The sequence below is a fragment of the Helicoverpa armigera genome, chromosome 21 (genome assembly GCF_030705265.1).
Source record: "Helicoverpa armigera isolate CAAS_96S chromosome 21, ASM3070526v1, whole genome shotgun sequence".
Lineage (NCBI taxonomy): Eukaryota > Metazoa > Arthropoda > Insecta > Lepidoptera > Noctuidae > Helicoverpa > Helicoverpa armigera.
Window position 1 is genome coordinate 10,216,437 of NC_087140.1, and position 26,842 is coordinate 10,243,278.

The 26,842-nt window shown below is 35.8% G+C and overlaps 2 protein-coding genes across 2 annotated transcripts in view; one reads left to right on the plus strand and one right to left on the minus strand.

Moving 5' to 3' along the window:
• LOC110376027 (complexin) overlaps positions 1 to 26,842 on the minus strand; it is a 250,194-nt gene that overhangs the window by 50,463 nt on the left and 172,889 nt on the right. The gene's annotated exons all lie outside the window — the stretch shown is intronic.
• On the plus strand, positions 21,312 to 25,513 carry LOC110376026 (uncharacterized). Its single transcript, XM_021334349.3, has 3 exons — positions 21,312 to 21,461; positions 22,939 to 23,113; positions 24,173 to 25,513. The coding sequence occupies exons 2-3, from the start codon at positions 22,943 to 22,945 to the stop codon at positions 24,914 to 24,916; spliced, it is 915 nt and encodes a 304-aa protein (XP_021190024.3). The 5' UTR covers positions 21,312 to 21,461; positions 22,939 to 22,942; the 3' UTR covers positions 24,917 to 25,513.

The window sequence follows — 26,842 nt, forward strand, 5'->3', positions numbered from 1 at the left end:
GGAATCCGGTGTTACTTGTATGGGGTAATGTCAAACCATAAAATAATGAGAATTAATTGACAACGTCCTCCTTTTGGGAAGTCGGTTAAAAATTATATATCTGGTTAACAAAACAAAAGATGAAATATTAGGGACTATTTAGTGGCGTATTATGTCAGTGTCTCGTTCAAGTTGGAATGTAGGTTATTAAGATAACCTGTATAAAAAGGAGGCATGATTATGGAGATAAAGTGTTCGTAGTAATAAGGCTGTGTTCTGGGTATGTTTGAATAAGATTGTTATTCTTACTGGTGAGGAAAATGACAAAAATACTCAGTAGGTTGGATTTGGTATACAAAACTGAATAAAATTATAATTTGAATTATAAAAGTCATTTCATTGAATGGCCTTGTAATAAAGATAATATAGAAAGATATATAACAATAGGATCTTTTGAAGCGATTCCAACTGGTATTGAATTCAAGTCGGCTGTCTCAGTACAAAATGTTTTATTATAACTAAATCAAACAGCAGTCGAGAGCGCTTTGGTTCGTTTTCATTAACCCTAATAAATGTGCTCGCAGTATTGTGCTGCGTTCAATCGGGTTAGTGCGCAGGCGAGTGGCAAGTGCGACTGAATGGGGCTTGTTAAACCGATTTGTTGAAGTCACTGCTCGGCTTGGTTTCAGACTCAAGAAGTTCATTCATTTCTTGGAAAAGTTTCAGTTAATCCTGCAGTTTTGTTTGCATTTCGAATTTATTGTGCTTCAAAAGTTTATTTATTATCTTTAAGATAAAGTTTTGCTAAGAAGGTCACGGAATCATTGTACTTTCAGAACATTATTTTCTTTTTGGTTCGTCGTTATGGCTAAATTATTTCAATTTTAATTTCATTTCAATATGAGGATCTTTGTCATCAGTGAATGTGATTTACCAATGGGGAATGTGCATTAATTAAATTAATTGATTTCGGGCCTTAATACACAAAATGTTGATGACAGAAATATCCAGAAAAAAAACAGTATAGTAAAAAAACAACATTATATCATTGTTTTCAGTAATACAGAACTATAACAAATAATTGGTATTCCGTAATGGATATATAATGGGTAGATTACTGGTCATTAGCCATTGTAATATTTTGTATGAAGCACACGGAAAGTGAGAACGAAATAATGTCGAAGCTATCAAATAGATGTTTGTTCGATAAATGTTTATTGTTTTTATAATGAGTCATGTTGTTGATAATTTGAGTATCAAAACGAACTTTAGACTATCTTACAACAACGTTAGGATATATTTCTTTAGAGACTCTCATGATACAAATTATGAAAAAAATCCTATTTAATCGAAGCTTTTTCTCGAGTGTGAATTTTTGATCACAGAATCTTTTCTGTTTGTTAATTAACAATGGAATGAAAAAAAATCTTTAAACTATAATCAACTTAAAAGTGGCATGTTGATCTTCTCTTTCACTAATTAAAATCTGAAGTTCTCATATGCACTTTTATCAAGATGAAAACTTATGTCATAACAAAAGAAATCTTATTAGCATTTCGAAAAATAATTCTGACGTTAACAACAAAACAATTCTGTAAATGACACACTTAAAATATTAAAAACAGTTGCCAACTTTTCTCCAGTAACTTTGCTCCAGTAACTCGCCAGTGCAAACGCAGCACAATACAGAAGGCAGCAGAATAATGAAATTAGCGGAACCGTACTCGCCTTAAGAACAGTGATTTACGTAATCAAAGAGCGTCTAACAGGATTAGGGGCGAGCGGCTCCTTTTATTTACTAACTAAACTTTACAATGGAGCCGCTGGCTTTTCATCTCGCCGACTTTACTGAGCGCGGTGTGTGGAGCGGTTAAGTTTATTGCAGTTCAATTACTTGTTTTGGAGATTTATTATAAGAGATAGTTTGAAGAAATAAGAGGAATGTTTAATTCGATGAAAAGCCTTATTGAAAAAAAATTGATGGTATATTAATATTATTTTAGTAAATAATTAAATTAAATAATATTTTCTTTAGACGACATTATATTTTTATCTTTTTATAAACTTAGTAAATAAATAAAGCCACACTCTAACAAAAATAACAATAATGGGTGAAGTGGGTAAAACGTAAAAAAAAACGAACAATTCTTGATTAATATTACTTATTGGTAAACTTGATGTTCTTTTGCATACCTTAGTTTTAGGTGATGACATATGAAAAACAACCATACATTCAAAAACAATACCACCCAACTAATTAACCCACAACCCATCTTCAGTCAGCCACAAAAATGGGACCCTCGCGCAAGAGGTCCAATTACCCGCGGAGCCACTTCGCTCGCGTCAAACGCAACGCCCGCACAAAGCGCGCCGGAAATTGCGCGCGCCTTCTTGTCCGCAAACAGGAAACACGCCAAATTATCTCACTGTGTGTTACTGACCTCATGGTATGGATGGTAGGTTTTTTTTTGCTGTTGTTTTTGGTGTTGAGATGGTCTTGGTGTGTTTTCTTAGTGGTGTGAAATGGTTTATCCTACTCAAGTAGGGTCAAAAAAGAGCTAGTAAAAGTCAAAGTGCCACTGTAAGGGCCGGGTTATTTCGAAATACATAGTTATCACAATCCTAAAACTCAACGAGTAATTGTAAGTATAGAAACATGGATAAGCTGTTGAAGGTGTATGGACTCTTTGTTACAATTAAACGTGTAAACGGCCAAACGGATTTTGATCATTACAGCGACATTACTATGTAGTTTATACTTTGGATCAATACATAGGTTTTTTTTTGTATATCTGCGAGTAGAAGTAGTAAGCAGTTCTCTTAATGAAACTGCTGGTGGATGCTAGTTTTTAATAACCTCACACATCCCGTATCACATACAAACGTGACGTCACAACATGGCGCTCGGTATCGCTCGCGACAGCCGCGCGCGCCTCACTGCGCGCTGTCTTTCACTTACTGAGCTACAGTGGGCCATTAAAAAGTAGTTTGAAAATAAATGTGCTAAAGGTCTTAAAACTACCTGTTCCCCAATGGATGAAAAGTATCCTACATTATGTTATTATGATATGTCAGCTATATCACTGTAAAGTTTCATCGAAATCTGTTCAGTAGTTTTAAAGAGTAAAGCCACAAATCCAATACTCTGTGTGTAGTGCGAAAAAGTTTTTAGAACATCGAGGGCTACATGTATTATCTGCAAACATTAGTTTCTCAGTATGGGAGAAAAGTATCATTTGATTGGTGAATATGCATCTACTAGTATAGTGAAATCTAGAAGACTAGAACACATACTAAAGACATGTGTTAGCCGGTTAATCGAGGTCATACATCACACGACAAGCAACCAATTAACTTAAACCGAGTTTAGTTATTAACTCATTCAGTGTACAAGTTACAGGCGTAACTTGACACAAGATTTATTTAACAGCCGTCAGACCATTAAGTTTAACTTTTAGCCACAAGTAAACGGCTTGTAAAAGATATATAGCCTATCGTTTAACACATAATACATTTATTTGTTTTAACCTTCAAACCTTGCACGCAACTTTGGTTTTAGAAAAAAACAAATTGCTATGACCGCTACGGCGTAGTAGTATTGCTACGCGATGCAGCTACGAGCTACGCCATATTTTGGTTACTTGAATAAATTGTTCTATATTTATTTTAGTTGGCTAATGATTCACAAGATTACTTGATTATTTTTAGGAAGGTGTTGACTTGGCGAGTTTGACCTGATATTATAATATTTTCTATTACTTCGCGAAGAACCTGTTATTCATCTTTATTCAATACCAATTCAGAATACCACAGAAGGTTATTTTATTCATTGAAACTAATGTAAAAAAGTAAGTAAAAGATACATAGGAAAATCTAAATATACAAACAAGTATTGGAACGCCTTACAAATCTCTTTGGACTATTCAGAGGCGCGATATCCGCGTATCCGCCATATCCGCCTAGTATCCGACCTTATCGCAAACCGTGAGTTATTTCCGCGGATATCCGAAATAATCCCTCTTTATGACCTAAGGATTGTTCGCGTATAAATGCGTATAAACGCGTATAAATGTTTATATCGGCGCGGATCAAAGGCGGATATATCTTGGTAAATGCGTTGACATGTTTTTATGTATTACATTTCAATTGTGCTGCAGTTATTTTTGGGGGATTTTGGGAGTACTTGCGGAAGATATATCGCAGATGTAATTGTTGGTTTACGAAAAGGTTGTTTTTATTTTGTGGTATTTTTTTTAGTATATGATAAATTTTCTTACTAGGCAGAAATGGAAAGATTTGGAGGAGGCCTACGTCCGAAGACGGACAACCTAGGGGCTGGGATGGATGGATGGATATGATATATACTAGCTGTTGTGACGCGTTCTGACAGATGTATCTCAATACAAAAAGCCTTTTTTTAGTATTAATAACTGTCTGTTTTCTCGAGGTTTCACGCACATCCCGTGGGAACTACTGCCCGCACCGGGATAAAATATAGCCACAATCCAATCAAATTAAAGACAATATAAAAACTTTTTGTCATTTTTTTATTGACACATAGCTATGCATAATTAAAAGTAATAGGAATGGTTTTATTTCACATCACTAATGAGCAAAAGAATCTACATTTCTTTACTATCTTGATCGTGACACCTCCAAGAGAAAAGCAATATATTCTGAGATAGTTTAGTATGTGTATGTGAGTGCGTTCGGAAAATAAAATAACTGCGAAACGCTGTGTAGGGATCAAATAATAATATATGCGATTGTACCGCCATATGACTTTATTCACGAATATACGGGACAATAATTTGTACTGTCACGTGAGTACTTTCTTCCGACATCTGAAGATTTTTTACCTTTCTTCAGCTTTCTCTTTATCATCATCTGTCTAGCCTTTTCCTTTTCAATTCTATGTTGGGGTCAGCTTCCAGTGTAACCGGATGCAGCTGAGTATCAGTATTTTATAAGGAGAGACTGCCTATGTGACTTCATTAACCCGGATAACCCAATACCCCTTGGTAAGACTGGTTGTTAGACTCACTGGCTTCTGACTACTTGTACTTATACTACCAAAGATGTGTACCAAAGTTTCAGCTTTCTCCGTCGATACAAAATTAATTTACTACAAAAACACAATTGAAAACTCTGATAAAAAATATAAGAAGTTTAAATATCGGGAAAATGTCGATCCATATTCAAATGCCTTTGCACTACAAAAATACCAGGTTTAAAAACCGCGCGTGCCGGCCGTGAATTCCTACTCCCGTATGTTTCAGGAATGCGGGTGAGTCGCGCCGGTTGTCATGGCAACGACACGTCTAGCCCCGCCCCCTCGTTACGCGCTAGTGATGCGCTGACGTCGATGTTTTAGATATCGATATAGAATTTTTCGCAATATTATATTGTGTGCTATTATTACAAATGTTGTCGTTTGCGTTATTTTTACATCAATTTGTAACGGAAAAATGTAGATATTGTGTTACAACAATTATGACAGGCTGACCTAAATAAAATGTAAGTTTTGAATATGTCTTTGTTATTCTACTATCCTTATTCCAATAATTAATTCAAAAAATTACTAGATTCATCAAGAATACAAATAACCTTAGTGTCGAAAACGTTATTTTTTCGACCATATGCAACCAACAATATAATAATGTAAAAACAATCAGTATTTTTTCTCATAATCATAAATTCTGACTATCACTAACCAACACCTGAAAACCCCACCTTTCACCTACAAATATTATCGACGTGCAATCCATTACATGATTAGATATAAAAAGGGGTTTATTACAAAGCACTTTATGGCTCATATCGTGACGTGCCGGAATGCGGCGCCGTGACGGATCGGAACGGATCGGGACGGATGCCGGAACAGGACATCGTAAGAATATCAACTGGGGTCGCGAATAAAGGGTGTGAATGCGTGAACTATGATCAATTCTTTACTGGGTTTCTGAGTGGTTTTGTTATGAATTTGTATACCTTTACGCAGGAATAGAAGAAAATGAAAATTTGTGTAGGAAAGGTATGTAATATCAATACGAATATTTTGCAACAATTTACATACATGATCCAAATATAGCACATGTTGTAATATGTAGGAGGCACAATTTATGTTAAGAGAGCATCGGGAAGTTTCTATTGGTCCTTCCATTAAAAATATTTTTAAACTTTGAACTATGTAGTTTCTGGTGTTCTAATAAGTATGTAAACTAGACCTCACAATGACCGTCATCTGTGCTTTGGCGGCTAAAGCTAAAAATAATTACAAGAACCGTAACATCACTAGTAACATGTCAAGCACTACTCTCTTCAAACGTCATTTGCAACTAATGAGGGCTTTCACATTCCAGCCTAGGAATATCTACCTAGAATTCAATAAAAATGTGGTCTCTTTACTACAAGTTTACATTAACTTTAATAACTTAATCTATTCACAGTTGCTAACTTGCGTGCATGTAATATATGTTTTTTAAAGAAGTTGTTCATGTTAATTAAAAACTTGCACGTATTTTTTTCGCGGTTTTTTATTAATAGTGTGGAAACTAATTAACTATTGTAATATTTTTTACATCATTGATATTTATTTTTAATTTGGCTTTGACAGTCATTTTTTTTGACACAATTTATTAAACAATATTTTATTTCCTTTTCAGTACTTCAAAACATACCTACCCATTTACACAAAAAGTAAGGCCTACGACCCATTAACAAGAACCACTTACAAAGCCAACAGACACCTCAAAATTCACCAATTTATAAAATATTCCGTCCAATATCCGTATCGATAATCCGGTCACGTCCCTACGCCGTCACTGACATTCCGCGCATAGTGAAGTGCCGGCGTCGATATTTGCCGCCGCATATTAAGATGGCATTCTTTGCAGTGTTGGTAGACAATGCCGGCTATATGAGTTATCGATCCTTGATGTGCTTTTCACTTAAATGGAAGGTTTAATGGGAGCTGTTTGACGTTAAATAACAATGGGTTTGTAGGTTGTTTTTTAGTGGGATGTTGGAGGAGTAAATAGTTGTTCTTATTTGTTTTTGTGTCATATTAGAATCTTATTAGCAATACTAGAACAGTGTGCATAACGGTTCAATATAATTATTCGGATGTATTGGACATAAACGGAAATACCAACAACTAAGTATACATACCTACAATAGACAAGAACATGAAGTTACTTTGATCATTTTGTTAGGGTTTTGCACGATCTTACCTGTAAAAAAAAGAATAAAATGTATTAATCAAATTGTTATAGGAGTCAATAAAATGTAAAAAATAATATGTGTAAGTGAAAAACAAAATCATTAGGAAACATTTAAAAAATTGAGATGAAAGGTCTGAGCATTGTAACACTAATTATATGGCCATTTAAAAAATTGACCTACTATTGCTAACAATGTATCGATACAATATTAGTAATACAATGTTACAGCACTATAATCTGAACTCAGACAAATGGATACCGCGTTGAACATAGAAGAACCTTAACATATCAGAGTAGAAGTCTCCGATTGGTTAGATTGGCACATATAACAACTGAAACAATATATATTTTACACTTTCTTTCCTTGGTATTTTAACGTGCAAGTTAAATATGAAAACATCATCATTTCTCGAGCCTTTTCCCAACTATTTTGAGCAACTGCCTATCTGACCTCCTCAACACAGTTACCCGGGCAACTGGCGTGTTACTTTCACTGGCTTCTGACTGCCCGTAACGACTGCCAAGGATGTTCAATGACAGCCGGGACCTACAGTTTAACGTGCCATCCGAAACACAGAAATATGAAAACAATAGCTAAATAAAACATGTGCACACGAAGCAATGGTAACTGAACCTTTTGTCTCAACTTTAAGTCGGCGACTTTGATCGCTCCCGTTACTTTACAACTGAGACTTTCTCACTAACTTCAGTAAATGTTATCTCTCAAGACAATAGTTAAGTTTTCTTTAGTTGTATTTAAAGTTTAAAGGATTATAGGTGTTCGTTTTGACGAAATATTTTCTGTTTTTTGAAGATTATCATAGTTGCTAACTGGGATTTGTTCAAAATGGTTTATGATTTTGGTAACTGTACTGAGAATTGGAGTAAAGTAGGTTCCCTGTAATACCTGCTGTTGTCTTTGAAAATAGCCGCAATGATAACTAGAGTGATAATATTATGAGACAAATATTCTGGTATAACTAAGTAATTGTTTCAGAAATTGTGCGTGTATCTTGACGAGAGAATTAGAACAGTTGCAGTTTATACATACATATGTATAGTATGAGTAGGTGAATAGTTCGAAATATTAATATTTCCGCACATTTAGAATTCATTACTGAACGCAAAAATAATGAAATTGATTTCTTCAGTCTTTTCATGTAACACTCATTAGTATAGGTACACGGTTTCACTCGCGACCGGGATAAACTACTTCTTGAAATGTAAAAAGTATCAGTTAAACTTGTGTATTTATAAATGTCCAAACCCACAAATATTAACATTTTTATTATATTAGTAGGCAGGATTAATTCATGAATATTGGTTTAGATATTATAAGTGACACTCGCAGGTAATAAATTATAATTGTTCACAAATTAGTATTGTAACACTTCTGGTTATTAATTACAATGATACATATGAATATACATATGATATTCAATACGAGTTTGTATGATTAATGATCAAATATGTAAATTGGGTCGGTTAGGTGGAATAATGTTATGTATGAAAACAAGCTTTTGAATTCATATTTTATGTTCTTATTTAAATAGAAAGCTAAAATCAATACATGTAAACTGATCATTTTGAAAGAAGAAAAAAATACTCTACTGTGAAAAATAAATAATCCGAACAAGAATACATACAACTATGTACCTAAAACAACTATGTACCTAAAATATTTTGAAATACATAGGGTATTTCAAAATATTTTTATAAAAATATTTTCGAAACAAGTTTTCTCACAGTTATTAAATAAAAAGAACACCTAATCCATAATTATCGAGTTACTTAAAAATATTTTTAGTACGTACCACTAATTACCTCCATTAACAATAGAGTAATTAACCATTTTCAAATAGGTTCTAATCCTACTAATAACAATGTTATTGTTCTAAGGGTGTCGGGAATTCCCGGGTTTCCCCGAACACCCCCGAAGTGGGGCTCATTATAGGGTGCGCAGGCGCATAAAACCAATGCCAAAATTAAAATCGATCTCAGTTACCCGCAGTTTGAAGTCGGGAGCTGAGGGAGGATTTTCGAAAAAGTTTTGACTTATTTTGCTTTCGTCATAATTTTTTTGCTTATATTTTATGTTTAATTTTGATTTCGGAGTGTAAAAAAATTCTACAGTGTATAAACTAAGATATTTAGTGTTCTGTGTTTTTTGGTGAAAATGAAGAAATCTCAAGCTTATTATTACGAGGACGTGGTGTTTCAGATGGTAAGTTACACGTATTTTTTTCATTCTAAACGATACATTATTTACTTAGACCGACTAGTATGTTTTTGAAAATGTAAAAGTATTATTAATAATTTCATTTCTAGATATATGTACTGAATTGCATTTTAATGTGATTCCTTGTGTAGCTGTAGGTGTATTTTCACAAAAACGTGTAATCGAGTTAGATAACGAAAGTCACGCAATACAAACTTTTTGCTGATTCCTACACTGACGCTCTAACTAATGAGTTTGTGAAAGAAGTGAATACCTGAACATCTACGTATGTATATGTAAACAATATGTTTTGTATTTAGTTACCTACTCCTTTATAGGTCTGTTATTTAGTATTCTGTAATATATAGGTTTTATATCAAGATGACATGTATATCTAGGTTAAAATTCATTCCTCTGTTCAACTTTTATCGACACGATCGACGTAGAATTTCATCTCAACGGTTGCGGGTTCGATTCCCGCACGGGACTGCTAAATTGTCACTAAACAGTCATAACTGTTTAGGGTCAGGTATTAACTGTATGCATATGTGTATGTGTGTATAGTTACACGACCCGGAAGAAATTTTATAGTTCAATGTAATTATGTTTTAAAGGACAATAAAAATATGACAGCGTTTACAGCACCCTGATCAAAACTAACTACAACTTTTTCATCATAGAAGATTTTAAACAAACATTTTACTTCCCAGGACCTAAACCTCCAAGACGTCCGCCGCGACCTCATCCAACTCCTAGAAGAGTACAAGTTCAAGGACTGCCTCTCCTGCAACCGCCTCAAGTGCTGCTGTTCCACCACATCTCGCAGCACCACCGTCTCCGTCACCAGCAGCGACAGCGCACTGCCAGACGACAGCGAGCCCGGCTCCAAGGACATGTACTACTACAACGCTGCCCCACCAGCCGACACGCTCCCCAAACCCCGCTGGCCACAGAACACAGCCAGCAATGAACACGCAAAACCCTCCCCCCACAAGGCATCCATCAAATCACTCAACAACTGGATAAAGGCCTCCATACCCAACGTAACCCAATCAACTTCAAGAGTCAGTTTCCCCGTACCGAGGAAAGTGCTGGATCATGTCAATTATTCATGGCCGCCTTTTCCCAAGTCGATATGGAGTGACGAAAAGCTGAAAGAGACGACCGACAGGGAACGGATCCTCTTTAATGAGCGAGAAGGAGACGCCAATAGTTCTGTGGAGGCCTTCTTCAAGTATTTTAGTGGGAACCGAAACATTTCTAAGAATGCCTTCGCATGTTGATGGTGGATGTTAAAAATGGATTACGAGGTACATTGCGTTGTTTTTATTGAGTTGATTGACAAGAGTGCTGTATGATCCCTTGCTGGACCCTACAATACTTTAGATGATGGTGGAAAGGAATAAAAGATTGTTAAGTACTGAACACTACTGTATTAACCGAAACGTACTAAAGGTAAAGATGAGCTTAATGGACTATGAGTGAATGAAATGAGTGACGCAGCCCTTGTTGGCTGTAACGAGAACGCTTGACCAACTTGGTAGCTCAACGCGAACTGAACATATATTATGAATTAAAATGTAAGTGGCGTAAAATGCTGATGTGCGGAATGTGCGGTTGCACCGTACATGCTCCCGAGCGGGAAGATGAGTATGAGATGAACATGATAAGATGAGTAACAAGGTGATGCCAATTGGTCCTTATACTTGATGATTAACAAGGTGATTCCAATTGGTCCTTATTTAATGCTTAGAGTCTCTACTTGAACTCCGTTTTACGTGATATAGGCACTGTACACTTGTCTAACTTATGCACCTTTGGAATTTCTCTGTAATCTGACACACACGGAATTTCACACTGATTACGCGCACTAGCACTATATTCCACAGTGGATGATGACAGAGAGGCCCCAGCCTCTGCCCGTGCCGGGGTCACGTGTTGCGTTGCCTGTAGACTTGCCAATGCGGCCCTTGCCACCTCGAGAGAAGCGGTCCGCCTGTTGTGCAGCCGACGCCGTACCATGAAGCCTGCTCCAACCACCAACACAACTCCGATCATCACATAAAATGCTGTGTAGTGATGGATATCGTGATAGGAAAGTTGATTTGGTAACTTTTCACTTGCTTTAAGTATGCGGAGTTGTTTCTTGATTTCGTCGAACTCCTCGTTACTCGAGAGTAGTGTATTGTTTTGTATCAGTGGTGTCGAGATGCCTGCGTTTATGATATGATTAATTGGTTCTATCTCAGGTAGCTTTAACGATGGTTTTATGTTTAAAGTGCTAAAAGCTTCATTGCGTGAGTAAACGGTAAAACTTTCAGTTTTAATTAGACAGTCGTGTTCGACTCCCAATATGCCTGCTTTTATTATCTGCCCCGGCGACACATTATCGCCGCATAGAACTCTTATTTCACACTGACTACAGCAGAAAAATGCGTAATTGTTTATTTTGCTAAGAGCTGTCCATTGGTTCGAACAAGTCGTAATGCTGATCTTGCATTTGCTTGAGTCTGGTTCTAGTTCACAAAATTTTTCATTATTCTTGAGATGATAAATTGGCTTCTCTATATGACATAGATAATTGTCCACATTGTCACTTAGACATACCTGAACGTCGGATATGGACATTGGTAAATACGAGTCCTTCTTTAAATTGATTGCAACATGTTCAGCAATCGGAGTTAATGTAGCCATCCTTGAATTACCTACAGATTGAGGTATTGGGATAATTTTCATGATGGAAAATGTATCTCTAGACACCAGAGGTACTTTCAATTCGAAGATTAAAAACTCTTCAGTCATTCTTGCTTTGACTGTCAATAAATGATAAATGTTTTAAAGTTGATTTGTAAGTTATTGATCGGTAACGTAAGATCTTTTGAAAGATGACTCGATATTGTATTCAGCGTGTTCTTCAGTTGTTCTGGTGACAATAAATGAATATTGAGTCTTCCGTGGTAAACATCTGTTACGGTATCTAATAAACTTGTTTGGATTGTTTTTAGCTGTCTGAGAACATTGCTTGTAGCGATTGCTCCCGTACTGAAATCGTTCATGATTCGATTTCTCTCTGATTCGTTCAATAAAACGTTTTCTATTCTATCTAGCTTGATTGATAATGTATTAAGCATCTTGTGTTGCTTATTAATTGCTTGCCCGTTTCTTTTCAAAATGTTGTATTCTGCTTCAATTACCGTTGTTTGTTGTTTCAACAGCGAGATAAAATGATCTTCATTGTCACGTATGGATTGAATATCTTGTTTATATTGTTCTGCGAATCTCTCATCAAGTACACCGAATAAATTGTTTGCAAGATACCCTACACCGTTGATAAGGCCTCGCTTGCGGCGGCGCAGGTCTCGTGCGCGGCGCGTGCCGGTATGCTGACTCAGCAGCAGGTGGTTATAGTACTCGAGTTCTGAGAATTCATGCTTTAGTTGAACTTGAATTACGTCACAATGTGATGTTTCTTTAAACTTATTGCATAGCTGTTCTAAGTAGCCGAGGTATTTACTGCATGCTTCGGTACCTTGCCAAAGTGAATTCATGTCATAGTATGTGACTATCTTCCATTCATCTCTGATTAGTTGCATGTTTGCAATTTTGTCCAAATAAAACCTTGATTGTCTTTTAATTGTGTTACATTGTATGAACCGTATGCTGTGGTCAAAATGCTCATGAAAGACAAGAGTAACATTACCAGCGAAAAAAGCTGTAGTTTACTCTTTTGATTTGATATGGCTTGCCATCCTTTACTTCCTTGGAACGCAACTCTTGTTTGTTGATTCTATCGTTCACAGGAGAATAGACAGTTTGATAATAGGCCTCTTGATCAGCCCATTCTTTGTTTTCAATGTGACCACCCTGATGTGGCCATCGGCCCGGGATGCAGCTGGACGACTCGACCAACTGCCCATTTCCCAGGAGGTAAGTTTGCATCGTTAATTGTGACGATGTCATTTAGTTGAATGTCTGGTTGAGAATGTCTCCACTTGCTTCTTGCTGACAGCTGTGTGAGATATTCTGCATGCCAACGTTTCCAAATATCTTGTACTATTTTTGAGTTAAATGCCATCTTGTCCGCATATCAGTTTCTGTTTCTAATATAGTCATATCTTGATTTAGATTGATAAAGCTTGACGGAGAGAGGAAATCTAGATCGTTGGGGTCTTCAGTAAGAGGACACAATGGCCTTGAGTTAAGTACTGCTTCTAACTGGGCCAGAACTGTGCTGAACTCTTCAAAAGTGAGCTTTGCTCTCCAACGACTCTTCTTAAATGATATTTTAAACTTTTAACTGCAGCCTCCCACAGCCCTCCTGCTGTGGGCCATGAGGGTGCGTTAAAATGCCATTCAATCTCCAGGCTAGTAATTTCTTTGATGAAATCTTGATCAAATGTTTTTTGTATTTGTTCCAATTCTTCCTGTAAAATTTTGTTAGCACCAACAAAGTTTGTACCATTGTCGCTATACAAGTGTTTCGGCGAGCCTTTTCTTCCAGCCATTCGTCGCAATGCAGCTAGGAATGCTGATGATGTGAGGTCCGAGACTAAATCTAGATGAACAAGCTTGGTTGCCATACAGACAAATACCACTACGTAGCCCTTTGTAGTCTTAATTCCTCGGCCCTTGTTGGCCTTTATGAGCACGTGTCCGGTAAAATCGACGCCTGTATGTTCAAAAGGCTTTGCAATGTTACATCTCTGCGTAGGTAAATCACCCATCAACTGTGTCATCTTGCTTGGATTGTGTTTACGACAGGTAACGCAGGTACGTATACGTTTTTTGACGGCTCGATTACCGCCTATGATCCAATAATTCTTGCGAATGAATGCTGATGTCACCCGTGCTCCTCCATGGAAGGTAAGTTCATGTGCTTGATCTATAATTAAGTTTGTTAAATGTCCTTCGTGAGCTATGATAATCGGATGCATCATGTCTGGATTGATATTGGCCTTGCTTAGTCTTCCTTTGACTCTGAGAAGTCCCTCGTTGTCAAGGAATGGATTTAATTGCAATAACTTGTTTTTTGCTGATAGCGGCTTATTTTCTTTTAAATAATGTACTTCCTGAGCAAATTCTCTGCTGTACATGTAATATTATTTTATGCTTAGCATTTTTTAATTCATGTAATGTTAAATAAGTTTGCATGCGATTTTTCTTGTATCTCGCTTGCTTGATAAATCTTAATATCCATGCTAAAACTCTTGTTAGTTTAGCGAGTGTACTATATCTTACTAATAATTCATCCAAAATATTATCGCTTTCTTGCTGCGATATGTGATTAATAAGTTTCTTGGCTTTTCGTGCTTCTTCGTCTGTGGTAAACACTGCTTGCTCAGTTTCATGGTCAGGGTCGTATTTTCGGAGCCACGACGGTCCTTCCCACCACAGCGAATGATTTTTCAATTGATCGATACTCAATCCGCGGCTTGCACAGTCCGCTGGATTTTCTGCTGACTTGACGTAACGCCAGCAATCTATCGGTATTATGCTTGATATTTGTCGCACCCTGTTGGCGACAAAGGCTTCCAACGTCCTGGCTCTTTTTGTAACCAGGCTAGGACTACCATTGAGTCTGTCCAAGTATATATCTTGATATTATGACTGATAAAGCATTGTTTAATTTTAGCCAACAATTTTGACAATAATAAAGCACCACTCAACTCTAATTTTGGTAATGATATTGATTTGTTTACTGGAGCTAATCTTGCTTTTCCTGCCACCAAAGAAATCTTTGTTACTCCGTTGTTTTCAGTCTTGCAATAAACAACGCATGCGTAGGCTTTATTAGACGAATCGCAGAATCCATGTAATTCTAGCGTGTTGTTTTCTCCTGTACCCAGCCAACGCTCCAACTTGAATTGATTGATTTTGTGCATGTCATCTTTAATGTTTAGCCATTCTTTGCTAATTTGATCGGGTAACTTGTCATCCCATTGACTACTTGACATCCAAACTTGCTGAAATAGTAGTTTTAGCTTTGTTGATAACGGTGACAGCCAACCAAGAGGGTCAAACAACTTTGATATGTCTGATAACATGGATCTTTTAGTTGGTGTTTTGTTTGATGGTTCCATTTTTGATTGAAATGTAAATAAGTCTTGTTTTGAATTCCAACGTAATCCCAATGTTTTTGATGTCTCCATTTCCTTAAAATCGAAATTTTCTTGCTCTCTATTCGCACTGATTGCATCGTCTTGTAAGACTGATACGTTGGACGACCACTTTCTTAAATTAAACCCCTGATTTTAGCAATGTGATTAAATCTTGCTTTAGTTTTACTGCTAACTCGACAGAATGCGACCCATGAAGGACGTCATCCATGTAGAATGACTGCTCCAAGGCCTTGATTGCAACACTGTCGAAATTTTGTCTCTCATCTTCAGCCAGTTGTTTTAAAGTCATCATAGCTAAAATGGTGCGGCCTTGGTGCCGTATGTAACCGTGCATAGTTGGTATACCTGATGACGCATGTCAGTAGTATCCCTCCATATGATTTTTGGAATTTTTGATCCTGTTCATTTAGCCAAATAAAACGGAACATTTTTCGATATCTGCCGTAAAAGCAACGCGATATTGTCTCCACCTTAATAGTAAAGATTGGAGATCTTGCTGTAGATTTGGGCCTTTTAACATGACGTCATTTAAGCTAGTTCCTGTTGTTGTTTTGATGAAGCGTTGAAAACTACGCGAAGTGCTGTCGTAGTGGAATCGTTTCGCAATACACAATGGTGCGGTAAATAATAATCCGGTTGCATGTTACCGGACGCCGGTATCATATGTCCTAACGTTTTATATTCTTGAATAAATAATTTATATTGTTTTGCTAATTCTTCATTATTGTGAAATTTCCTTTCCAACTGTTGAAATTGCGCCATTGCTTTATTTTTAGACAATCCCAACTGTACCTCAAAGTTTTCTTGAAAAGGCAATCTTACTTCATACATGCCATTATCATGCCTTCTTGTGGTTTTCTTGTAATACTCAATGCATTGTAGATCTTCTGCAGATAAATTGGATGATTCCGAGATGTCTTCAATCTCCCAAAATCTTTGTACTTCGTCCACTTGATTCAGGACTACGCTACAATGAAAAGTGTTTAAGTTTCCGCATAAGATCCATCCCAGTCGTGTCTGTTGCGCGACCGGTAATGATAGATCCACCCTGATAATGCCCTCTAAAATGATATGGGAATACACATCGGCTCCCAATAAGATGTCGATAGGACGGCTGACATTGTATTCTGGATCGGCTAGTTGCACGCCAGCTAGATGTGCCCATGTTGGCTTGGTAAATGTACATCTTGGTAACTGATTAATCAGCGTGTCCATGATTACTACATCTGTTTTAAATGTAAAGTCATTGAAATGCGAACAACATGTTATGTTCGTAACGCCCTTGCTACTGCTCTCCTTTTCTCCTATCCCGCAGATGACGGCCTTGCAATACTTTCTTGATAAAGCTAGCTGTTGTGTCGCTCTCGCTGTGATAAGAGAGGCTTGAGAGCCTTGATCTATTAGCGCACGCATTTTGTGGTATGATCCGTCACTTGCTTGAACTTTGATCATTGCGGTTGCTAATAATGTTTCGATCATGTTATTGCCTTGTTGCGCAACGTGATTTTCTTGAGATTCTTGATTTTGCGTTGCAAGGACCACTGGTGTTTTATTCTCAGTAATTGTGTTACATGAAGACTTATTGTTGAACGCTTCATGTAAAAGTGTATTATGTCTACCGCTACATTCGCGGCACCGTTTTCGGACGTACATTCCTTATCCCCATGCGAATAAAGACAATTTTGCACAGACGTAATCGTGTTATAGCTTGTCGCTTCGAACTTGGCGTCATAGTTAAAACTTATTACAATAGTATATTCCATGTGACTCTTTGCATAATGGACATGTTAATTCGATATTATTTACCGAAGTCTTACTTGCTGAATATTTATTCTTGAAGAATGATGACGATGTTTTATTTTGCTTGCTTGTTGATGGTTTGGAATTTTCGTTTTTCTTGCGTGAAGATTCCAATGCGGTGAATCTGCTCTCTAAGAAGCTTAGAAACTCCGTCAATTTTGGTAGATCTCTGGGTTTCTTCAGAGATTCCAAATAATGATCATGCGTGTCCGCATCCAATTTCAGCAATAAAATACGCACGATGAATGGATCCCAGCTGTCTATGTTAACGCCTAGGTTCCTTATTGAGTTTAAACACTCTAGAGTGGTATCGTGAATTTTCTTGATCTGAAAAACATTTGCTTGTTGAACTACTGGAAGATTCAGTACGAGATCTAGATGAGATGTAAAAATCAACCATTTGTTGTTGTACCTATTGTTCAATATCTCCCAGCAGACATTGTAATTGTCAGAACTGATTTGTAAATGCTGTATCAAACGTTCAGCTTCTCCTCGCACCTTGCTTTTAAGAAACTGCATCTTGTGGGCGTTTGATAAGGAGATGTTACTGTGGATAGCTTCAGTAAACAAGTCCTTGAAAGACACCCAATTTTGATAATTGCCACTGAAGAACGGGATGTCGATTTTTGGCGTCCAATTCTCTTTGTGAACTACTGACTCTAGTTTTCTATTAATTGCATTTTTTAATTCATTGTAAATAGTTTCTTGCTTCGTATAAGACACCTCATATTCTTGATTCGTACCCTCTAATTCGCTGTCTAGTTCCCAATGTAAGGAATCTATAATAGACCATCGAGACTGTAGAATACGCAAGGCATCTTTCAACTCCCACTTTTCGGACATAAAATCCAAATTTATCCCTGCCACAGTGCGCTGCAGCGCCCTGAAGTTGCTTGCTTGTTTCTTCAATAGTTCATCAAGCTTGCTAGATGAACCTCTGGAGCATGTCTCGACAGGCGGCGATTGTTGTCCCACCGGATCTTCTTGCTCAGACCATGCAGGACCCTGTTCTTCCTGTGTAGAATCTCCTTGTTGAGTTTCTTTCATCTTCATCAACAAAACTTGATATTGTTGATTGATAAGTTCCTTAGTCGAGATATATAGCTCTTTTGTTTTTTCGTATTTACGGCCAATGAAATAGGGATGAGTCTTACTTTCTTCCATGAGAAGACGTTCGTGATGGTACTGGTAATCAGACCAATATTGATTTAAAGTATCTAAACGTCGCTTGAAATAGTCAGCAGTCTTACGATCCGCTGAGTCTTTTTTGATATTTGTAGCCAACTTTAGGATGGCTGTGTAAAGTTCGTCCTGATTTGCATGTAAGGCCTCCATGACGAGGATTTAATTATAGTAAGAAATAAATGGAAAGATCTTACTTGACTGTTTTTGATAACTGCTTACGAATCCTTGGTGATCCGCTGAGACACCTGTTAGCCTCAGATTTTGATGATGAAGCGCTTCTTGAGACACCTGTTAGTCTCGAGTCTGTTGCACTGAACTCCTTATAGTTCGCGGGTCCTTGATGACCCTGGGTCACTTGTTAGTCCCAAAGTTTTGTAGTCACTCAACACAATTCACACAAGTTTTGAGTCACTGGTTAGCTAACCGCTGCACTGTCCACGCGCGCGATATGGACTATGCAGCGTGCAATGTTCACAACCGAAGGACCATAAATATGTATGATCCCTTGCTGGACCCTACAATACTTTAGATGATGGTGGAAAGGAATAAAAGATTGTTAAGTACTGAACACTACTGTATTAACCGAAACGTACTAAAGGTAAAGATGAGCTTAATGGACTATGAGTGAATGAAATGAGTGACGCAGCCCTTGTTGGCTGTAACGAGAACGCTTGACCAACTTGGTAGCTCAACGCGAACTGAACATATATTATGAATTAAAATGTAAGTGGCGTAAAATGCTGATGTGCGGAATGTGCGGTTGCACCGTACAAGTGCCTTTAAATAATGCAATGTAACATAAATGCGGTTAATAATGGTTGTGTCTTATTAGTGGTTAAGGGAAAACGACGATAGATATGTAAACTGATTTTATTTGTGTATGTTTTTATTCTTATTTGTTTATTGTTTAAGATGTGGAAGGTATTTCACTAATTGAGTGGGTACATTCAATATTTAAATGAATATCCAATATTGCCATCATAAAACCTTATTTTTGCACTGGTATTTAAATAGTGTTGTCAACTTAAGTTAATTTATTCAAATAATATAAAAATGGATAAGTGCAAAATGTAATTGAACAAATCTGTAAAGCAGTACTTTCTAGTAAGCGTAATCATCAGTAAATTTAAATTATAGGTATTAGATTGGTAAATACAATATTACTGGAAAAGCAATATTGTCAATTAGTACCTGAATAATTAGTAGGTAACTAATCACTGTCTACTCACTAAGGTAGGTTTAATTACGTAATTTTACTAATATAAAAGATGTATTAGTAAAATGTTTAAATTAATCTTTGACGAAATGGTGAAATAATTATGTCACGTAACCTTCTTGGGCCCAGTTCACCGACATCAGTTTTCTTAAAATAATTGTTTGCTGTGAATTCTTACGTCCAATTTTCAAACTAAACAGTTGTTTTAAGAAAAACGGACGATTATGTTGTCGGTGAACTTAGGCTCAAGTTAAGCTAAGTGTTGATAGTTCCAGAAGCGACTAATAGATGGCGCTATTAGCAATAAAACATGTTTGACATAAATACTGTAGTAATTAAGCTTGTAATGATTGCATGTACTAAGTTAAGTTAAATAGGAAAAAAGTATACAATAAATATTGTAGAAAATAAAATACGAAATCTTACAATCTGTAAGTAAAATAAACAAAAAAATAATATACTTGAAATCTTACCTCGCTGTAAGTAAAAACAAAATAAAAAAAATATAAAAAGTTACAAAACAAAAACAAAAAAATGCTGCAATGATAATAATTTATTGCAGTAATATTTGTACATTTTCTGTATTTTTTATAACTTGTATTTGATATATTAATTTGTATTTGAAATTCTATGTTTGTGATTTAAAACGAAAGTGGAAATGAATGAATGATTGTGAAGCTAAAAACTAATTTATATTGTAAGGTATCGCAATTATTTCCTATGACTTTTATTGTAAAAGTTATTATTTGAACGAGTAAAAAGTACAATTCGTATGGGTAAAGTAAGTCAATATAAAATATAACACACAATAAAAACCAATAAAGAAAAAACAAGATAATAAAGCAACTTATCAGTAAAAGACAATTTCTAAACTTTTATTTTATCCCAACCCGTTATAAAATGCTCATAAAGTTTGATTCATTCTTTCATCTAAGTTATGACTCATGTAGTGCCTACTGTGCCTACTTCATAGTCCTAAAACAATAAATGGGTATGCTTTACGATAAACTTCAATTAAGTACATATCTATCCCATCATCATCTCCCGAGCCTTTTTTCCAACTATGTTGGGGTCGGCTTCCAGTCTAACCGGATTCAGCTGAGTACCAGTGCTTTACAAGAAGCGACTGCCTATCTGACCTTCTCAACTCAGTTACCCCGATATCTATCCCGAATATCACATTATTAAATCAAAGCTAAAGCCTCTGCAAATGGCAGATAAAAAACAGCCCTCTTTGATAAATAAGCAGTTCCTGAGATCAGCACATTCAAACAAACAAATAAACTCCTCAGCTTTATAAATTAGTACAGACATTATCAAAAAACTAATTAAACACTTGCATTCATTACAATACTATGTTTGCTTAAATTACATCAAGTAACATAATTATGAAGACGAAAGAAAAATAAGTGTGAAGAGTTTTGTAAAACGGATCACAATAACCGGTATTTCGCTTTGGACATGATAAAGTTTTTTTTCAAGGCACCCACAAATAACTAACTTTCTGTAGGTATTTTTATAATGTAGGTACTTTAACAATAGTCAGGTTAATTTGCTAAAATCTTATTCTTATGACAGAGCGCACGATATCGCGTGGCCGCCGACATATTGCTTTATTGATTCTTTCATATATTATTACTTTATAGTAATCAATCTTTTTACAATTTTCTGTCGAATTTAAAGCTTTTAGTGTTGTGAAAAGAATTGTGTTTAACTGTTTGGTAAGTAAGCTGTTTTTTGTATTAATTTCAGTCTAAATTAAAGTCGGAAGTCGTGTAGAATTAGAACTGTTTGAAGTGAGTCAAATGATTGTTTATTATAGACGAAAATATAGTTGCATATCGTATCGTCTTATCAAATAAATAGATAGGGAGTTTTTTTTGTTGTATATTTTTAAACGCTCGAGTAAGTATTTACGCAGTGGAATTAGTTGATGTTACACGATAACCCTCTTTCGTTCATGGTATACCTGCCTGACTCAAAATAAATATTTTTACTTTTTATGATTCTTTGTAACAATGTATATTGTAATCATTATCAATCAAATATTAGTGTTCTAATCATCATTGATCAATCAAAGACACTTACCAGAATATTACCTCATTTTTATGAAATGTATTTGTGTAATTTTGTTAACCCATTAATACCAGTAGAATTATCTATTTTTTATCATATAGGGTGACAGTGAACACGAAATCTTACGTGGTTAGCAACCACGATGCTATGTTTTTTTGTAACTTTCTTGAAAACACTTTAATCTGTAACATTTTACAGCTGACAACAATATAAGGGTGGTCCCACATCTGTAGTATTTATAAACAATACAATTGTTTAGTTCGAACTCATGAAGTTAATCTCTTTACTGTTGAAATTCTTACAATAGTTAGTTCTCAAGAATATTATAAGCAAGGTTATAACTCTGTGGAAGTTATAAACAAAATTTATGGATATTTCCCTTCAAATTCGCAAAATATCTTTGTTACACGATTTCCAACTTTAACTCTTTGCAATAAGAATGTTTGTTAAAGAAAAAACAGCACATTTTTATAGCCGTACCTGAAATATTTAAGAAAACAGTTACAATAGATGATTGCGATAATTTAGCAGAGAACTTCCATTTTGTTTATTTGCTTACAAATTGAACTATTTTCGTTCGCTACAAATTATTTTTATTGTTGGTCGTTTGTTGTTTTATGTTTAGGCTTATCGTGAAACAACATCATGAACATAAGCAGAGTAGACTTGAAATAGTTTAGTAGGTACATCATATATCATTTGATATAAACTAATATACTTACTTAATGAACCATCGATTATCTCACTGCCGGGATGTCTTTGAAGCGTTCGATTCCAATAATAGGTTAAGTCAAAGACATTAAACTTGTACTAGGAATTTATTTATATTTTAATCTTATTGGCAATATTAATCTTATAAGAAGCAGATAATAACTAGCTAGTCTGCAAGTATGGCTATCAATGATAACCAGCTTTGTAGTTACCTATTATCTGTAAAATATATTGGAGCTTAAACATGGGATTTCTATTTATCAGTTCAGGCATGATGACCTTTGTGGAGTCTAGTCAATATTTGCTTTTCCAACCAACTGTTTTAAAGACACCAACATGATAGTTGATGTCTCATTCGTGTATCAACCCAAAATGAACCCTACAGCAATAACCTTAGCACTAATTTTGCAGCACAATGCTGGGCCACTACTCAGTGATGTCAGAAAGCCCTCACTCTCTGCTCGAGCCGCCTTCTCCCGCTTACAGCAGCGTGACGGTGAGGCGGGCTCTTGTTGTGTGGCTTCACTGCGGCCAGAGGAACCAGTTCCGACAAGTCTGTGACTACTACCATAGGCTGGAGGCGATGGTCAGTAGCTTCCTTGGCTAGTAATATTTATTTATATAACATCTTCACTATGATTACAGGTTTCCCTAATTCAACAGTGTGGCTCTTAGTTATAATAATTTCACTGGCAAACTACACTCATTTTTTGCAAATTAATTCAGAGAGCAATTAAAAAAAAATAACAAAGGTGTCCTGGCTGATTGTCGGCCATGGCGGCTGTTTTCGTGTAAGGAGATCAGCCAGCTGTGCAGGACATATTATAGTGCACGAGCATTTGCGCAGAGACAGGTGTACTCACTATTCCTTCACTCTCATAGCGCGATGCTGGTTAACAGTTGATTTTGAAAATAAAAGGTTATAAGGCAGCATAGTCAAATGCATCCAAATCAGTTCGAGATTTACGCGAAATTGCAGAAAAATGTGTGATTTCTCGAATCCTAAATCCTTTGCTACGGTATATTTTGCTGAGTGTTACCGTTTTCTGCTTAACTGCCAAAACTCTTGGGAAAATTGCCAAAATCGTAAGGAAATATCGAATAAAGATCATTTTGCTTTATTTGATCTCTTGCCAGCAGCAGTCACTAAACTTGGAGTGTTATGAAGTGATTCTTTTAGATTAACTTGAGAAAAATGCTCTAAATAAATAAATTATCGAGACATAATCGTCACATATTATTGTCTATAATTTTGCGAAAAAAAAATATATGAATCTTGAACATATTTCTGAGAACCATGTTAAATTCAAAATACCTACGTTCTCGAAAACTTTTCTCGATACAAAAAAATATTTAAACCTTCCTCTTAAAATGATCTTCTAACAAAAATATCTATTTTACTTATTAACGTACATTGATAAAATGTATACTTAACACTAACTTATCCATATGTAAATGCAGAACTCACTTGATTTTTATTTTTGATTTCTCTACTCATTTTAAAGCTATTAACTTATACTTTGTTACGAACGTCCCGCCATCAGGCTTCTCTCTCGTACGTATTTTGTTTTGGGTGCTGTCAGCCTCTTTAGTAACTGATGTTACCGTCAAACTCATAATATAAATGTTGATTGTCTGATACCAGGAAAGTACGCTATCACCAGAGGACCGAGCCACCAGTCGTCTCCACGAGTTCAACTTGCTGTCCGGCTACCCGCCGACCTCCAAGTATCTGATGGAGCTCTTCCCAAAGCTGTACTGCCACAGCAAAAAGACAAGTAGCGCCAAGATAATCAAAGATATCAAAGTCGAAGAAATGAAGCTCGAAAACTGCGTCTTCAATCTTGAAGGATTCCATGACATGAAGATACAAAAAGGCACCACTACCAAAGATATCATCAAAGCCAGTCAAATCATCAGAAATTATTGCAAAGCTTATTCGAAATCTCTAAAGGTTTTGCTCGCAGAATTTCAAAACTTTACCGAAAAGACTAAGTGTACGAACTCGGTGGATAACATCACAATGTATATTAAGAAGAAGTATTTGAAAGATGATTTAGAGATTTGGAAGAATATGCCACGTTCTTTTCCTTTCTTAAATGATATAGAAGAACCTGTTATTAATATTGGGCCTAAGACAGAACTTGTTAATGACAAGAATCCTCCAATTGCTGTCGATCATGTTATAAATGCAAATAAAAATGCCAATAAAATCAGAATATTGGTGAACGAATCGAGAGTAAAGGAGCATGTGAACATTATGCCTAACTTTGCAGAATCAGCGATAAAAGATAAAATGAACGGTACAAATGTACAAGCTGTGAAGTTGACAAACATTCGTCGGGACAGATCAAGTCCTCTGCATTATGCCTTTGATATCAGTCAATGAACACTGATTTCTAAAACAATGGTGCGTATGTTACCCAGATGTGTATTAGAACTTTGTATGAATTGAAACTAAGTGTGTATTTCATACTAGCGTATTTTTCTTACATGTGGTCAGTTTAGCCGACGACGTGGCACATTCGGCGCTTAATAATCTGAGTTTTGACGAGTTAATATCGAAAGTACGCGCGTATACGCGCGACAACGCTCGAATGAGTCACGCATTCGGCAAACTTACTCCGTCCGCTAGTTTTAAAATACGTTTAGTTTTAAAAACCAAAAACTTTTTCTTTACTTATAATAGTTGTAGTACAAACTTATTTTTTGAGTGTATTTTTAACCGACTTCCAAAAAGGAATAGGTTTTCACGTCTTTGGTATATTTTTTTGTTATTTGTTAGTTTAGTAGTCTTTCTCTTTACTTACAGTGATTACATTACAAACTTATTGTTTAAGTGAATTTTTAACCGATTTCCAAAAAGGAAGAGGTTCTCACTTCTTTCGTACATATATTTTTTTGTTGTTTGTTAGTTGAATAGTGACTGCACAATATATTTTTGTGTGTTAAGGACATGAAAATAAATTGATAACTTTGATTGGAATTTACCTTGTTTTATTTACTTTATGTTTTAATTCATTTTGAGTGTTACAAATTCAAGTTAAATTAATTAGGCGTGTAACATGTTAAACCTCTCCGTTTTTTTTGTTTATGGGTTAGTTAATAAGCCAGACTTTAAAATTATATCGCAGTGTCGAGGCAATGTGCTTCTAACACATTAGTTACATAAGTAACATAAAGTTATACTTTACTAAAGAATAAAAGCCCTTAATATAAAAAGAAAAAAAAAAAACTTTTAGTAGTTATTAAAATTCTTAACTAGCAACACTGGTCCCATAGAAGCAAGAGTAATATTGTCTCTGGCAACTAGTATTACGCCGACCTCGAAGCGGCGCACGCGCATCCGAAAACGTAATTTATCAAACCAGTTTCAAAAATGGACGATGCAATGTCAACGCCTATAAATACGATAACAAGAGAGAATTTAACTGTGTTAATAGCTAATAATATACTCAATAATTCATTGGAATTCGCTTCGGACTGTGATACGGTAAGTTTTTAATATCATTCTTGTAATAATAGGTTGTTGTGTGTGTTCTAAGTTTGAATGTTCAACGGTCGCGTCTGTCAAATGTTTTGATGTTCAATCTTGACGTAAATGCGTTTGTTGATAAGATAGGATGTGGTTATTTTTAGGGTCAATTTTATAATTGTGTGCGTGATGTTAAGTAGGTCATTAATATGTATTCAGCCTATTTAGCCATCATTAGTCTGAATGTATGTTTGTTAATCTCTCACACAATAACTAATGATTGGATTTTTATGAAACTTAGCACCAATGTAGTATATGACAATATATCAGAATATCACACGTATAGGCTACTTTTATCCATATGCGGGAAGTAGTTCCCTCGGGACATGGGTAATCGTAGGCGGAAGCTAGTTGATAATTTAATGAGTGCTTAAAGTAATCAAATATGTCTGTTATAATAAAGTTTCCATTATTAACACAAATATAACTTCATGTATATAATTGTTATCCAGTTAATTACGTCCATTCCAATTAAACCGCGTCATTTACCGTGGGACTTTAGTTATTCATTTATGTTCTCAATTCATTCAACTCAATGTTGTTAATATTAAATGGCTAGTTTGACTCTCGTCTATTTTGGTCTTGTTAAGTTAAATATAAAGCTACCTGACTGTTTTTTTAACTGGACAGGTAGCTTGCATTATGTTGAGAGGTCATTTGGACATTCCTAAAGGCTTGAATGGATTGTACCTGTTGCGAATGACTGTTAAGTATGGCGTGCATAATAGCATTGTATTGCAAACCTTTTACCCATGTTTAAGGTTGCTTGAACTACTCAGA

Bases quoted from the DNA above. Each gene is read 5' to 3' on its own strand.
- LOC110376026 (XM_021334349.3), top strand. From the start codon at position 22,943: ATGCTGGGCCACTACTCAGTGATGTCAGAAAGCCCTCACTCTCTGCTC. The intron at 23,114-24,172 runs GTCAGTAGCTTC...GTCTGATACCAG, and splicing joins ACCATAGGCTGGAGGCGATG to GAAAGTACGCTATCACCAGA.